At 51.2% G+C, this 14,149-nt stretch overlaps 1 protein-coding gene across 1 annotated transcript in view; it reads right to left on the reverse strand.

Moving 5' to 3' along the window:
• Nucleotides 1-14,149, reverse strand: part of podxl2 (podocalyxin-like 2) — a gene marked incomplete at its 5' end in the record, with an annotated part of 37,971 nt that overhangs the window by 13,605 nt on the left and 10,217 nt on the right. Inside the window, 1 exon segment of the mRNA XM_079218148.1 lies at nt 1-174. This exon segment is cut by the window's left edge and continues 302 nt beyond it. Within this exon segment, the coding sequence (XP_079074274.1) occupies nt 1-174 (174 nt within the window).

Genomic DNA, 14,149 nt, shown 5'->3' on the forward strand with positions numbered 1-14,149 from the left:
CCATGTCGTGAACCAGATGAGGCTGGGCTCGCACTAACTCCTGGACAGAGTGGCGTTTGGTTCTGACTATTTCCTGGATGAAGTGAGGCTGGACGGGGTCTTCGTCCTGGAGGAGACGGTCTACCGGAGGACCGAGGGGGGCGACCCTGAAGGCATCGCATCCGGAAAGAAGAACTTCAGGAGAAAACACAGAGTTCAGAGGTTTTATGAGGAAACGGCTCAAATGTCAAATGAAGCAAAAACAAAAAGATGAAATGCACATGAATGTAAACTGAAACAGATCACTGACAATGTTCACATTAATCTCTCGACATAACACAGCCCATAAATGAGAAAGCAGCTGTGCATTTGTATTGTATTTAAAGTTATTTTTGATTAACTTCATCTGTTTGGTTTATTTATTGCAACAAAATATATTATTTTGTGCTGAATAACCATTCTGAGCCCAGTGTGACCCGGTTCAACCCCGTGAAGGCAGCGTTCTCATGAACACACCTCTCTTTATTGGGACGGTGTAGATATTCGGTTATTCCAGTGACAGCTGGTTTGGGTTAGTTCCCAGACGGTGCGCCATGATGGCACCACAACAACTTAAAGACACATGAGAATAATCAAAAGACAGAGGCAGCGTCCCGCTGCGCTCCCAGACGCCTGTATGACCACATGATGCCTGTATGACCACATGACGCCTGTATGACCACATGATGCCTGTATGACCACATGATGCCTGTATGACCACATGATGCCTGTATGACCACATGACGCCTGTATGACCACATGACGCCTGTATGACCACATGACGCCTGTATGACCACATGATGCCTGTATGACCACATGATGCCTGTATGACCACATGACGCCTGTATGACCACATGACTCCTGTATGACCACATGACTCCTGTATGACCACATGACTCCTGTATGACCACATGATGCCTGTATGACCACATGACTCCTGTATGACCACATGATGCCTGTATGACCGCATGATGCCTGTATGACCACATGACGCCTGTATGACCACATGATGCCTGTATGACCACATGACTCCTGTATGACCACATGACTCTTGACCCTTGACTGTTCTGGTCCGAGTAAAATAACTTCAGTCTTGTCCGAGTTCAGCAGCAGGAAGTTGCAGGTCATCCAGGTTTTGATGTCTTTAAGACACGCTTGAAGTTTGGCGACCTGGTGGGTTTCATCTGGCTTGATCGACAGATATAGTTGAGTATCATCGGCATAACAGTGAAAGTTTATGGAGTGTTTTCTGATAATATTACCTAAAAGAAGCATATATAAGGTGAATAAAATTGGTCCAAGCACAGAACCTTGTGGAACTCCATGATGAACGGCAGTGGTAACCGAGGCCTCATCGTTTATAAATACAAACTGAGATCGATCTGATAAATACGACTTAAACCAGCTTAGTGCTGTACCTTTAATACCAATCGACTGGTCTAGTCTCTGTAATAAGATGTCATGGTCAATGGTGTCAAACGCTGCACTAAGGTCTAACAAGACCAGTACAGAGACAAGTCCTTTATCTGATGCAACTAGAAGGTCATTAGTAATTGTCACCAGTGTCTCTCTGCTATGATGCTTTCTAAATCCTGACTGAAACAAATAAACTATTGTTATGTAAAAAGTCACACAACTGGTTTGCGACTACCTTCTCCAGTATCTAAGAGAGGAAGGGGAGGTTAGAGATAGGTCTGTAGTTAGCCAACACCTCTGGATCCAGAGTGAGCTTCTTAAGAAGAGGTTTAATTACAGCTACTTTAAAAGACTGTGGTACATGACCCGTTAGTAAAGACCCATTGATAATATCTAGTAGAGAGGCACTAATTAAAGGTACAACTTCCTTAAACAGCTTAGTCGGAACAGGGTCCAGGAGACAGGTAGACGATTTAGAAGTAGAAACCATTGAAGACAGTTGGTCGAGGTTGATGGTAAAAATCCATCCAGACACACGACAGGGCCCACAGCCTCCTCCATGGCCATCTCACCTGAGGATGGACCGGCAGCAGTCGAGGGCAGGAGATTACCGATCCTGTCTCTAATAGCCAGAATCTTACCATTGAAGAAGTTCATGAAGTCATTACTACTGAGGTCTATAGGAATACACGGATCCACCGAGCTATGACTCTCAGCCAGCCTGGCCACAGTGCTAAAGAGAAACCTAGGGTTGCTCTTGTGTTTCTTTATTAGTGATGAGTAGTAGGCTCCTCTGGCATTACGGAGGGCCTTCTTATATGTTCTCAGACTATCCCGCCAAACCAACTGGGACTCCTCCAGACCGTTGGAACGCCATATGCCCTCAAGCTTCCCTGATGCTTGCTTCAACATGCGGGTCTGAGGGTTGTACCATGGAGCGAGCCTCCTTTGCTTAATGATCCTCTTTTTTAGAGGGGCCATCGAGTCCAGTGTCACTCTCAGTGAGCCAGTAGCACCATCGACGAGCTGATCAATCTGGGAGGGAGTGAAGTTAGCACAGGAGTCCTCTGTTATATTGAGACATGGTAATGAATCAAATACAGAAGGAATCGCTTCCTTAAATCTAGCAACAGCACCGTCAGTTAGACATCTGGTGTAAAAACTCTTGCCTAACGCTGTACAATCCGGTAGTATAAACTCAAAAGTTATAAGGCAATGGTCTGATAAAAGAGGGTTCTGAGGAAACACTACTGAATGCTCCACGTCAATGCCATATGTAAGAACAAGGTGAGGGTGTGGTTAAAACAGTGAGTCGGTTCCTGTACTCTGACAGAAGCCAATCGAATCCAACAATGAGCTAAATGCAACACTAAGGCTATCATTGCTGACATCCACATGAATATTAAAATCCCCTACAATAATAACCTTATCAGTCTTAACGACCAAACTTGACAAAAACTCAGAAAATTCAGATATAAATTCTGAGTACGTACCTGGTGCTCGATATACCACAACAAACAGAATGGGCTGAACTGTTTTCCAGGTTGGATGTGAAAGACTAAGAACAAGGCTTTCAAATGAGTTGCAGTTCAATCCAGGTTTAGGACCCATTAACAGACCCGAGTCAAAAATGGCAGCTACTCCACCTCCTCCTCGGCCGGTGCCTCGAGGAATGTGAGTATTAATATGACTTGGAGGAGTAGATTCATTTAGGCTGACATATTCCTCATGTCTCAGCCAGGTTTCAGTAAGACACAACACATCAATATCATTATCTGATATTAATTCATTTACTAATACAGCTTTAGAAGACAAAGATCTAATATTTAGATCTAATATCCACATTTAATTCTCCTATCATGTTGCACTTTTGCATTAGTGGTGTTAACCTTTATGAGGTTATTTTCTGTAACTCATCTTTTGGTTACTTTTGATTTAATTAGTTTAAGTGGCCGTGGGACAGACACAGTCTCTATAGAGTAAATGTGGGCAGCCGCCCTAAAGAAAAGAGGGAATGCAGAGAAGCGTGTGAGACTACAACTCTGCTTCTGCTTCCTGGTCTGTCATGTACGAGGTCGACCAATAAACTTGGTCATATTTACAGGAAGGAGATCCGCTCCATCCGAAGTGGGATGGATGCCGTCACCCCTGATCAGACCTGGGTTTCCCCGGAAAGACCGCCAATCATCTACGAAGCCCACATTGTTTGCTGGACACCACGTGACAACCAGCGGTGGAAAGCTGACATGCGGCTACATCTCATCCGTCACCGTGTTTGGGAGCGGGCCAGAGAAAACTACGGAGTCCGCCATTGTTTTGGCGTAAGCACACACCGACTCCACGTTGATTTTAGTGACCTCAAAGTGGCGAAGTCGGGAGTCATTACCGCCGACGTGTATTACAATCTTACTGTATTCACGTTTGTCTTTAGCCAACAGTTTTAAATAGGACTCAACGTCGCCCGCTCTGGCCCCAGAAATACATTTGACTGTGGTCCCCGGTTTCGCTATCCTCACGTTTCTAACAATTGAGCTCCAGACAACCAAAGTGTGTTTCTCAGTGCCGCTGAGTGGCGAGAGGTTAGGAACGGGAAGAGGCTGGCGGTGTCCAGAGGATTGCTCACATCCCGGCTTCTGCTTCCCTCGTACAGTCACCCAGTCCCTCAGCTGCTCGGGGGCTGCCGGGGAACAGCTAACGCTATCAGAAGCTAAAGCTAGTTGGTCCGCACCGACTACGGGAGTTGGGCTGGCTAACGAAGCTAACGTAGCTAACGTCTGAGCTTCAATGGTGCGGAGCCGTGCATCTAACCCACTGAGACCTGCCTCCAGCCTAGCAAATAAACTACACTTATTACATGTACCGTTATCATTAAAGAAGGGGAATAGCTAAACATGTGACACGCTGAGCAGGAGAGGAAGAGGAGGAAGACATCGCTAGCTGCTAGGCTAAGTAAGGTAGCTAACGATTAGCAGAACAAACAAAGTGAAAACAGGACAGTTAGATTTAAGCGTTGAGTCGCTAAAAGAAGAAGAGAGTCGAGTGTTTAGATGTGAAAGATGTACAGCAGGTGATCAGGCGCTTGTACTGGAGAATATCACACAATTAGCTCGGTTTAGCTGGAGCTGAGACAAGTACGTTATCGGCTAACACATACACACGGTGAAACCGGAAGTGACGTAATACGCTTAGCAAATCAGTCTGTATTCAGACACCTGCATTCATGACTCCTGCATGACGTCCGCATGACACCTGTATGACGCCTGTATGACCGCATGATGCCTACATGACCCCCACATGATGCCTACATGACGCCTGTATGACCGCATGAATCCTGCATGACATCCACATGGCGCCTGCATGACGCCTGTATGACCGCATGATGCCTACATGACCCCGACATGACGCCTGCATGACGCCTGTATGACCGCATGAATCCTGCATGACATCCACATGGCGCCTGCATGACGCCTGTATGACCACATGATGCCTACATGACGCCTGTATGACCGCATGATGCCTACATGACCCCCACGTGACGCCTGCATGACGCCTGTATGACCGCATGAATCCTGCATGACATCCACATGGCGCCTGCATGACGCCTGTATGACCGCATGATTCCTGCATGACACCGACATGATGCCTGTATGACCGCATGAATCCTGCATGACATCCACATGACGCCTGCATGACGCCTGTATGACCGCATGATACCTACATGACGCTTGTATGACCGCATGATGCCTACATGACCCCCACGTGACGCCTGCATGACGCCTGTATGACCGCATGAATCCTGCATGACATCCACATGGCGCCTGCATGACGCCTGTATGACCGCATGATTCCTGCATGACACCGACATGATGCCTGTATGACCGCATGAATCCTGCATGACATCCACATGACGCCTGCATGACGCCTGTATGACCGCATGACACCGACATGACGCCTGTATGACCGCATTATGCCTACATGACGCCCACATGACGCCTGTATGACCGCATTATGCCTACATGACGCCCACATGACGTCTGTATGACCGCATGATGCCTACATGACGCCTGTATGACCGCATGATGCCCGCATGACGCCTGTATGACCGCATGAATCCTGCATGACGCCCACATGACGCCTTTATGACCGCATGATGCCTACATGACGCCCACATGACGCCTGTATGACCGCATGATGCCTACATGACGCCCACATGACGCCTGTATGACCGCATGATGCCTGCATGACGGCGACATGACGCCTGTATGACCGCATGATGCCTACATGACGCCCACATGACGCCTGTATGACCGCATGATGCCTACATGACGCCTGTATGACCGCATGATGCCTACATGACGCCCACATGATGCCTGTATGACGCCGACATGATGCCTGTATGACCGCATGAATCCTGCATGACGCCCACATGAGGCCTGCATGACGCCTGTATGACCGCATGAATCCTGCATGACGCCCACATGACGCCTTTATGACCGCATGATGCCTACATGACGCCCACATGACGCCTGTATGACTGCATGATGCCTGCATGACGCCCACATGACGCCTGTATGACCGCATGATGCCTGCATGACGGCGACATGACGCCTGTATGACCGCATGATGCCTACATGACGCCCACATGACGCCTGTATGACCGCATGATGCCTGCATGACGGCGACATGACGCCTGTATGACCGCATGATGCCTACATGACGCCCACATGACGCCTGTATGACCGCATGATGCCTGCATGACGGCGACATGACGCCTGTATGACCGCATGAATCCTGCATGACGCCTGTATGACCGCATGATGCCTGCATGACGGCGACATGACGCCTGTATGACCGCATGATGCCTGCATGACGCCTGTATGACCGCATGATGCCCGCATGACGCCTGTATGACCGCATGATGCCTGCATGACGCCTGTATGACCGCATGATGCCTGCATGACGCCTGTATGACCGCATGATGCCTACATGACGCCCACATGACGCCTGTATGACCGCATGATGCCTACATGACGCCCACATGACGCCTGTATGACCGCATGATGCCTGCATGACGGCGACATGACGCCTGTATGACCGCATGATGCCTGCATGACGCCTGTATGACCGCATGATGCCCGCATGACGCCTGTATGACCGCATGATGCCCGCATGACGCCTGTATGACCGCATGATGCCCGCATGACGCCTGTATGACCGCATGATGCCCGCATGACGCCTGTATGACCGCATGATGCCTGCATGACGCCTGTATGACCACATGACGCCTGTATGACCACATGACGCCTGTATGACCACATGATGCCTGTATGACCGCATGACGCCTGTATGACCGCATGATGCCTGTATGACCGCATGATGCCTGTATGACCGCATGATGCCTGCATGACGCCTGTATGACCACATGACGCCTGTATGACCACATGATGCCTGTATGACCGCATGACTCCTGTATGACCGCATGATGCCTGTGTGACCGCATGATGCCTGTATGACCGCATGATGCTAAAGCTAGTTGGTCCGCACCGACTACGGGAGTTGGGCTGGCTAACGAAGCTAACGTAGCTAACGTCTGAGCTTCAATGGTGCGGAGCCGTGCATCTAACCCACTGAGACCTGCCTCCAGCCTAGCAAATAAACTACACTTATTACATGTACCGTTATCATTAAAGAAGGGGAATAGCTAAACATGTGACACGCTGAGCAGGAGAGGAAGAGGAGGAAGACATCGCTAGCTGCTAGGCTAAGTAAGGTAGCTAACGATTAGCAGAACAAACAAAGTGAAAACAGGACAGTTAGATTTAAGCGTTGAGTCGCTAAAAGAAAAAGAGAGTCGAGTGTTTAGATGTGAAAGATGTACAGCAGGTGATCAGGCGCTTGTACTGGAGAATATCACACAATTAGCTCGGTTTAGCTGGAGCTGAGACAAGTACGTTATCGGCTAACACATACACACGGTGAAACCGGAAGTGACGTAATACGCTTAGCAAATCAGTCTGTATTCAGACACCTGCATTCATGACTCCTGCATGACGTCCGCATGACACCTGTATGACGCCTGTATGACCGCATGATGCCTACATGACCCCCACATGATGCCTACATGACGCCTGTATGACCGCATGAATCCTGCATGACATCCACATGGCGCCTGCATGACGCCTGTATGACCGCATGATGCCTACATGACCCCGACATGACGCCTGCATGACGCCTGTATGACCGCATGAATCCTGCATGACATCCACATGGCGCCTGCATGACGCCTGTATGACCACATGATGCCTACATGACGCCTGTATGACCGCATGATGCCTGCATGACGCCTGTATGACCGCATGATGCCCGCATGACGCCTGTATGACCGCATGATGCCCGCATGACGCCTGTATGACCGCATGACGCCTGTATGACCGCATGATGCCCGCATGACGCCTGTATGACCGCATGATGCCCGCATGACGCCTGTATGACCGCATGATGCCTGCATGACGCCTGTATGACCACATGACGCCTGTATGACCACATGACGCCTGTATGACCACATGATGCCTGTATGACCGCATGACGCCTGTATGACCGCATGATGCCTGTATGACCGCATGATGCCTGTATGACCGCATGACGCCTGTATGACCGCATGATGCCTGTATGACCGCATGATGCCTGTATGACCGCATGATGCCTGCATGACGCCTGTATGACCACATGACGCCTGTATGACCACATGATGCCTGTATGACCGCATGACTCCTGTATGACCGCATGATGCCTGTGTGACCGCATGATGCCTGTATGACCGCATGATGCTAAAGCTAGTTGGTCCGCACCGACTACGGGAGTTGGGCTGGCTAACGAAGCTAACGTAGCTAACGTCTGAGCTTCAATGGTGCGGAGCCGTGCATCTAACCCACTGAGACCTGCCTCCAGCCTAGCAAATAAACTACACTTATTACATGTACCGTTATCATTAAAGAAGGGGAATAGCTAAACATGTGACACGCTGAGCAGGAGAGGAAGAGGAGGAAGACATCGCTAGCTGCTAGGCTAAGTAAGGTAGCTAACGATTAGCAGAACAAACAAAGTGAAAACAGGACAGTTAGATTTAAGCGTTGAGTCGCTAAAAGAAAAAGAGAGTCGAGTGTTTAGATGTGAAAGATGTACAGCAGGTGATCAGGCGCTTGTACTGGAGAATATCACACAATTAGCTCGGTTTAGCTGGAGCTGAGACAAGTACGTTATCGGCTAACACATACACACGGTGAAACCGGAAGTGACGTAATACGCTTAGCAAATCAGTCTGTATTCAGACACCTGCATTCATGACTCCTGCATGACGTCCGCATGACACCTGTATGACGCCTGTATGACCGCATGATGCCTACATGACCCCCACATGATGCCTACATGACGCCTGTATGACCGCATGAATCCTGCATGACATCCACATGGCGCCTGCATGACGCCTGTATGACCGCATGATGCCTACATGACCCCGACATGACGCCTGCATGACGCCTGTATGACCGCATGAATCCTGCATGACATCCACATGGCGCCTGCATGACGCCTGTATGACCACATGATGCCTACATGACGCCTGTATGACCGCATGATGCCTACATGACCCCCACGTGACGCCTGCATGACGCCTGTATGACCGCATGAATCCTGCATGACATCCACATGGCGCCTGCATGACGCCTGTATGACCGCATGATTCCTGCATGACACCGACATGATGCCTGTATGACCGCATGAATCCTGCATGACATCCACATGACGCCTGCATGACGCCTGTATGACCGCATGATACCTACATGACGCTTGTATGACCGCATGATGCCTACATGACCCCCACGTGACGCCTGCATGACGCCTGTATGACCGCATGAATCCTGCATGACATCCACATGGCGCCTGCATGACGCCTGTATGACCGCATGATTCCTGCATGACACCGACATGATGCCTGTATGACCGCATGAATCCTGCATGACATCCACATGACGCCTGCATGACGCCTGTATGACCGCATGACACCGACATGACGCCTGTATGACCGCATTATGCCTACATGACGCCCACATGACGCCTATATGACCGCATTATGCCTACATGACGCCCACATGACGTCTGTATGACCGCATGATGCCTACATGACGCCTGTATGACCGCATGATGCCCGCATGACGCCTGTATGACCGCATGAATCCTGCATGACGCCCACATGACGCCTTTATGACCGCATGATGCCTACATGACGCCCACATGACGCCTGTATGACCGCATGATGCCTACATGACGCCCACATGACGCCTGTATGACCGCATGATGCCTGCATGACGGCGACATGACGCCTGTATGACCGCATGATGCCTACATGACGCCCACATGACGCCTGTATGACCGCATGATGCCTACATGACGCCTGTATGACCGCATGATGCCTACATGACGCCCACATGATGCCTGTATGACGCCGACATGATGCCTGTATGACCGCATGAATCCTGCATGACGCCCACATGAGGCCTGCATGACGCCTGTATGACCGCATGAATCCTGCATGACGCCCACATGACGCCTTTATGACCGCATGATGCCTACATGACGCCCACATGACGCCTGTATGACTGCATGATGCCTGCATGACGCCCACATGACGCCTGTATGACCGCATGATGCCTGCATGACGCCGACATGACGCCTGTATGACCGCATGATGCCTGCATGACGCCCACATGACGCCTGTATGACCGCATGATGCCTGCATGACGGCGACATGACGCCTGTATGACCGCATGATGCCTACATGACGCCCACATGACGCCTGTATGACCGCATGATGCCTGCATGACGGCGACATGACGCCTGTATGACCGCATGAATCCTGCATGACGCCTGTATGACCGCATGATGCCTGCATGACGGCGACATGACGCCTGTATGACCGCATGATGCCTGCATGACGCCTGTATGACCGCATGATGCCCGCATGACGCCTGTATGACCGCATGATGCCTGCATGACGCCTGTATGACCGCATGATGCCTGCATGACGCCTGTATGACCGCATGATGCCTACATGACGCCCACATGACGCCTGTATGACCGCATGATGCCTACATGACGCCCACATGACGCCTGTATGACCGCATGATGCCTGCATGACGGCGACATGACGCCTGTATGACCGCATGATGCCTGCATGACGCCTGTATGACCGCATGATGCCCGCATGACGCCTGTATGACCGCATGATGCCCGCATGACGCCTGTATGACCGCATGACGCCTGTATGACCGCATGATGCCCGCATGACCGCATGATGCCCGCATGACGCCTGTATGACCGCATGATGCCTGCATGACGCCTGTATGACCACATGACGCCTGTATGACCACATGATGCCTGTATGACCGCATGACGCCTGTATGACCGCATGATGCCTGTATGACCGCATGATGCCTGCATGACGCCTGTATGACCACATGACGCCTGTATGACCACATGATGCCTGTATGACCGCATGACTCCTGTATGACCGCATGATGCCTGTGTGACCGCATGATGCCTGTATGACCGCATGATGCTAAAGCTAGTTGGTCCGCACCGACTACGGGAGTTGGGCTGGCTAACGAAGCTAACGTAGCTAACGTCTGAGCTTCAATGGTGCGGAGCCGTGCATCTAACCCACTGAGACCTGCCTCCAGCCTAGCAAATAAACTACACTTATTACATGTACCGTTATCATTAAAGAAGGGGAATAGCTAAACATGTGACACGCTGAGCAGGAGAGGAAGAGGAGGAAGACATCGCTAGCTGCTAGGCTAAGTAAGGTAGCTAACGATTAGCAGAACAAACAAAGTGAAAACAGGACAGTTAGATTTAAGCGTTGAGTCGCTAAAAGAAAAAGAGAGTCGAGTGTTTAGATGTGAAAGATGTACAGCAGGTGATCAGGCGCTTGTACTGGAGAATATCACACAATTAGCTCGGTTTAGCTGGAGCTGAGACAAGTACGTTATCGGCTAACACATACACACGGTGAAACCGGAAGTGACGTAATACGCTTAGCAAATCAGTCTGTATTCAGACACCTGCATTCATGACTCCTGCATGACGTCCGCATGACACCTGTATGACGCCTGTATGACCGCATGATGCCTACATGACCCCCACATGATGCCTACATGACGCCTGTATGACCGCATGAATCCTGCATGACATCCACATGGCGCCTGCATGACGCCTGTATGACCGCATGATGCCTACATGACCCCGACATGACGCCTGCATGACGCCTGTATGACCGCATGAATCCTGCATGACATCCACATGGCGCCTGCATGACGCCTGTATGACCACATGATGCCTACATGACGCCTGTATGACCGCATGATGCCTACATGACCCCCACGTGACGCCTGCATGACGCCTGTATGACCGCATGAATCCTGCATGACATCCACATGGCGCCTGCATGACGCCTGTATGACCGCATGATTCCTGCATGACACCGACATGATGCCTGTATGACCGCATGAATCCTGCATGACATCCACATGACGCCTGCATGACGCCTGTATGACCGCATGATGCCTACATGACCCCCACGTGACGCCTGCATGACGCCTGTATGACCGCATGAATCCTGCATGACATCCACATGGCGCCTGCATGACGCCTGTATGACCGCATGATTCCTGCATGACACCGACATGATGCCTGTATGACCGCATGAATCCTGCATGACATCCACATGACGCCTGCATGACGCTTGTATGACCGCATGATGCCTACATGACCCCCACGTGACGCCTGCATGACGCCTGTATGACCGCATGAATCCTGCATGACATCCACATGGCGCCTGCATGACGCCTGTATGACCGCATGATTCCTGCATGACACCGACATGATGCCTGTATGACCGCATGAATCCTGCATGACATCCACATGACGCCTGCATGACGCCTGTATGACCGCATGACACCGACATGACGCCTGTATGACCGCATTATGCCTACATGACGCCCACATGACGCCTGTATGACCGCATTATGCCTACATGACGCCCACATGACGTCTGTATGACCGCATGATGCCTACATGACGCCTGTATGACCGCATGATGCCCGCATGACGCCTGTATGACCGCATGAATCCTGCATGACGCCCACATGACGCCTTTATGACCGCATGATGCCTACATGACGCCCACATGACGCCTGTATGACCGCATGATGCCTACATGACGCCCACATGACGCCTGTATGACCGCATGATGCCTGCATGACGGCGACATGACGCCTGTATGACCGCATGATGCCTACATGACGCCCACATGACGCCTGTATGACCGCATGATGCCTACATGACGCCTGTATGACCGCATGATGCCTACATGACGCCCACATGATGCCTGTATGACGCCGACATGATGCCTGTATGACCGCATGAATCCTGCATGACGCCCACATGAGGCCTGCATGACGCCTGTATGACCGCATGAATCCTGCATGACGCCCACATGACGCCTTTATGACCGCATGATGCCTACATGACGCCCACATGACGCCTGTATGACTGCATGATGCCTGCATGACGCCCACATGACGCCTGTATGACCGCATGATGCCTGCATGACGGCGACATGACGCCTGTATGACCGCATGATGCCTACATGACGCCCACATGACGCCTGTATGACCGCATGATGCCTGCATGACGGCGACATGACGCCTGTATGACCGCATGATGCCTACATGACGCCCACATGACGCCTGTATGACCGCATGATGCCTGCATGACGGCGACATGACGCCTGTATGACCGCATGAATCCTGCATGACGCCTGTATGACCGCATGATGCCTGCATGACGGCGACATGACGCCTGTATGACCGCATGATGCCTGCATGACGCCTGTATGACCGCATGATGCCCGCATGACGCCTGTATGACCGCATGATGCCTGCATGACGCCTGTATGACCGCATGATGCCTGCATGACGCCTGTATGACCGCATGATGCCTACATGACGCCCACATGACGCCTGTATGACCGCATGATGCCTACATGACGCCCACATGACGCCTGTATGACCGCATGATGCCTGCATGACGGCGACATGACGCCTGTATGACCGCATGATGCCTGCATGACGCCTGTATGACCGCATGATGCCCGCATGACGCCTGTATGACCGCATGATGCCCGCATGACGCCTGTATGACCGCATGACGCCTGTATGACCGCATGATGCCCGCATGACGCCTGTATGACCGCATGATGCCCGCATGACGCCTGTATGACCGCATGATGCCTGCATGACGCCTGTATGACCACATGACGCCTGTATGACCACATGATGCCTGTATGACCGCATGACGCCTGTATGACCGCATGATGCCTGTATGACCGCATGATGCCTGTATGACCGCATGATGCCTGCATGACGCCTGTATGACCACATGACGCCTGTATGACCGCATGATGCCTGTGTGACCGCATGATGCCTGTATGACCGCATGATGCCTGTGTGACCGCATGATGCCTGTATGACCGCATGATGCTAAAGCTAGTTGGTCCGCACCGACTACGGGAGTTGGGCTGGCTAACGAAGCTAACGTAGCTAACGTCTGAGCTTCAATGGTGCGGAGCCGTGCATCTAACCCACTGAGACCTGCCTCC

Source organism: Taurulus bubalis (assembly GCF_910589615.1).
Source record: "Taurulus bubalis genome assembly, chromosome: 5".
Classification (NCBI taxonomy): domain Eukaryota; kingdom Metazoa; phylum Chordata; class Actinopteri; order Perciformes; family Cottidae; genus Taurulus; species Taurulus bubalis.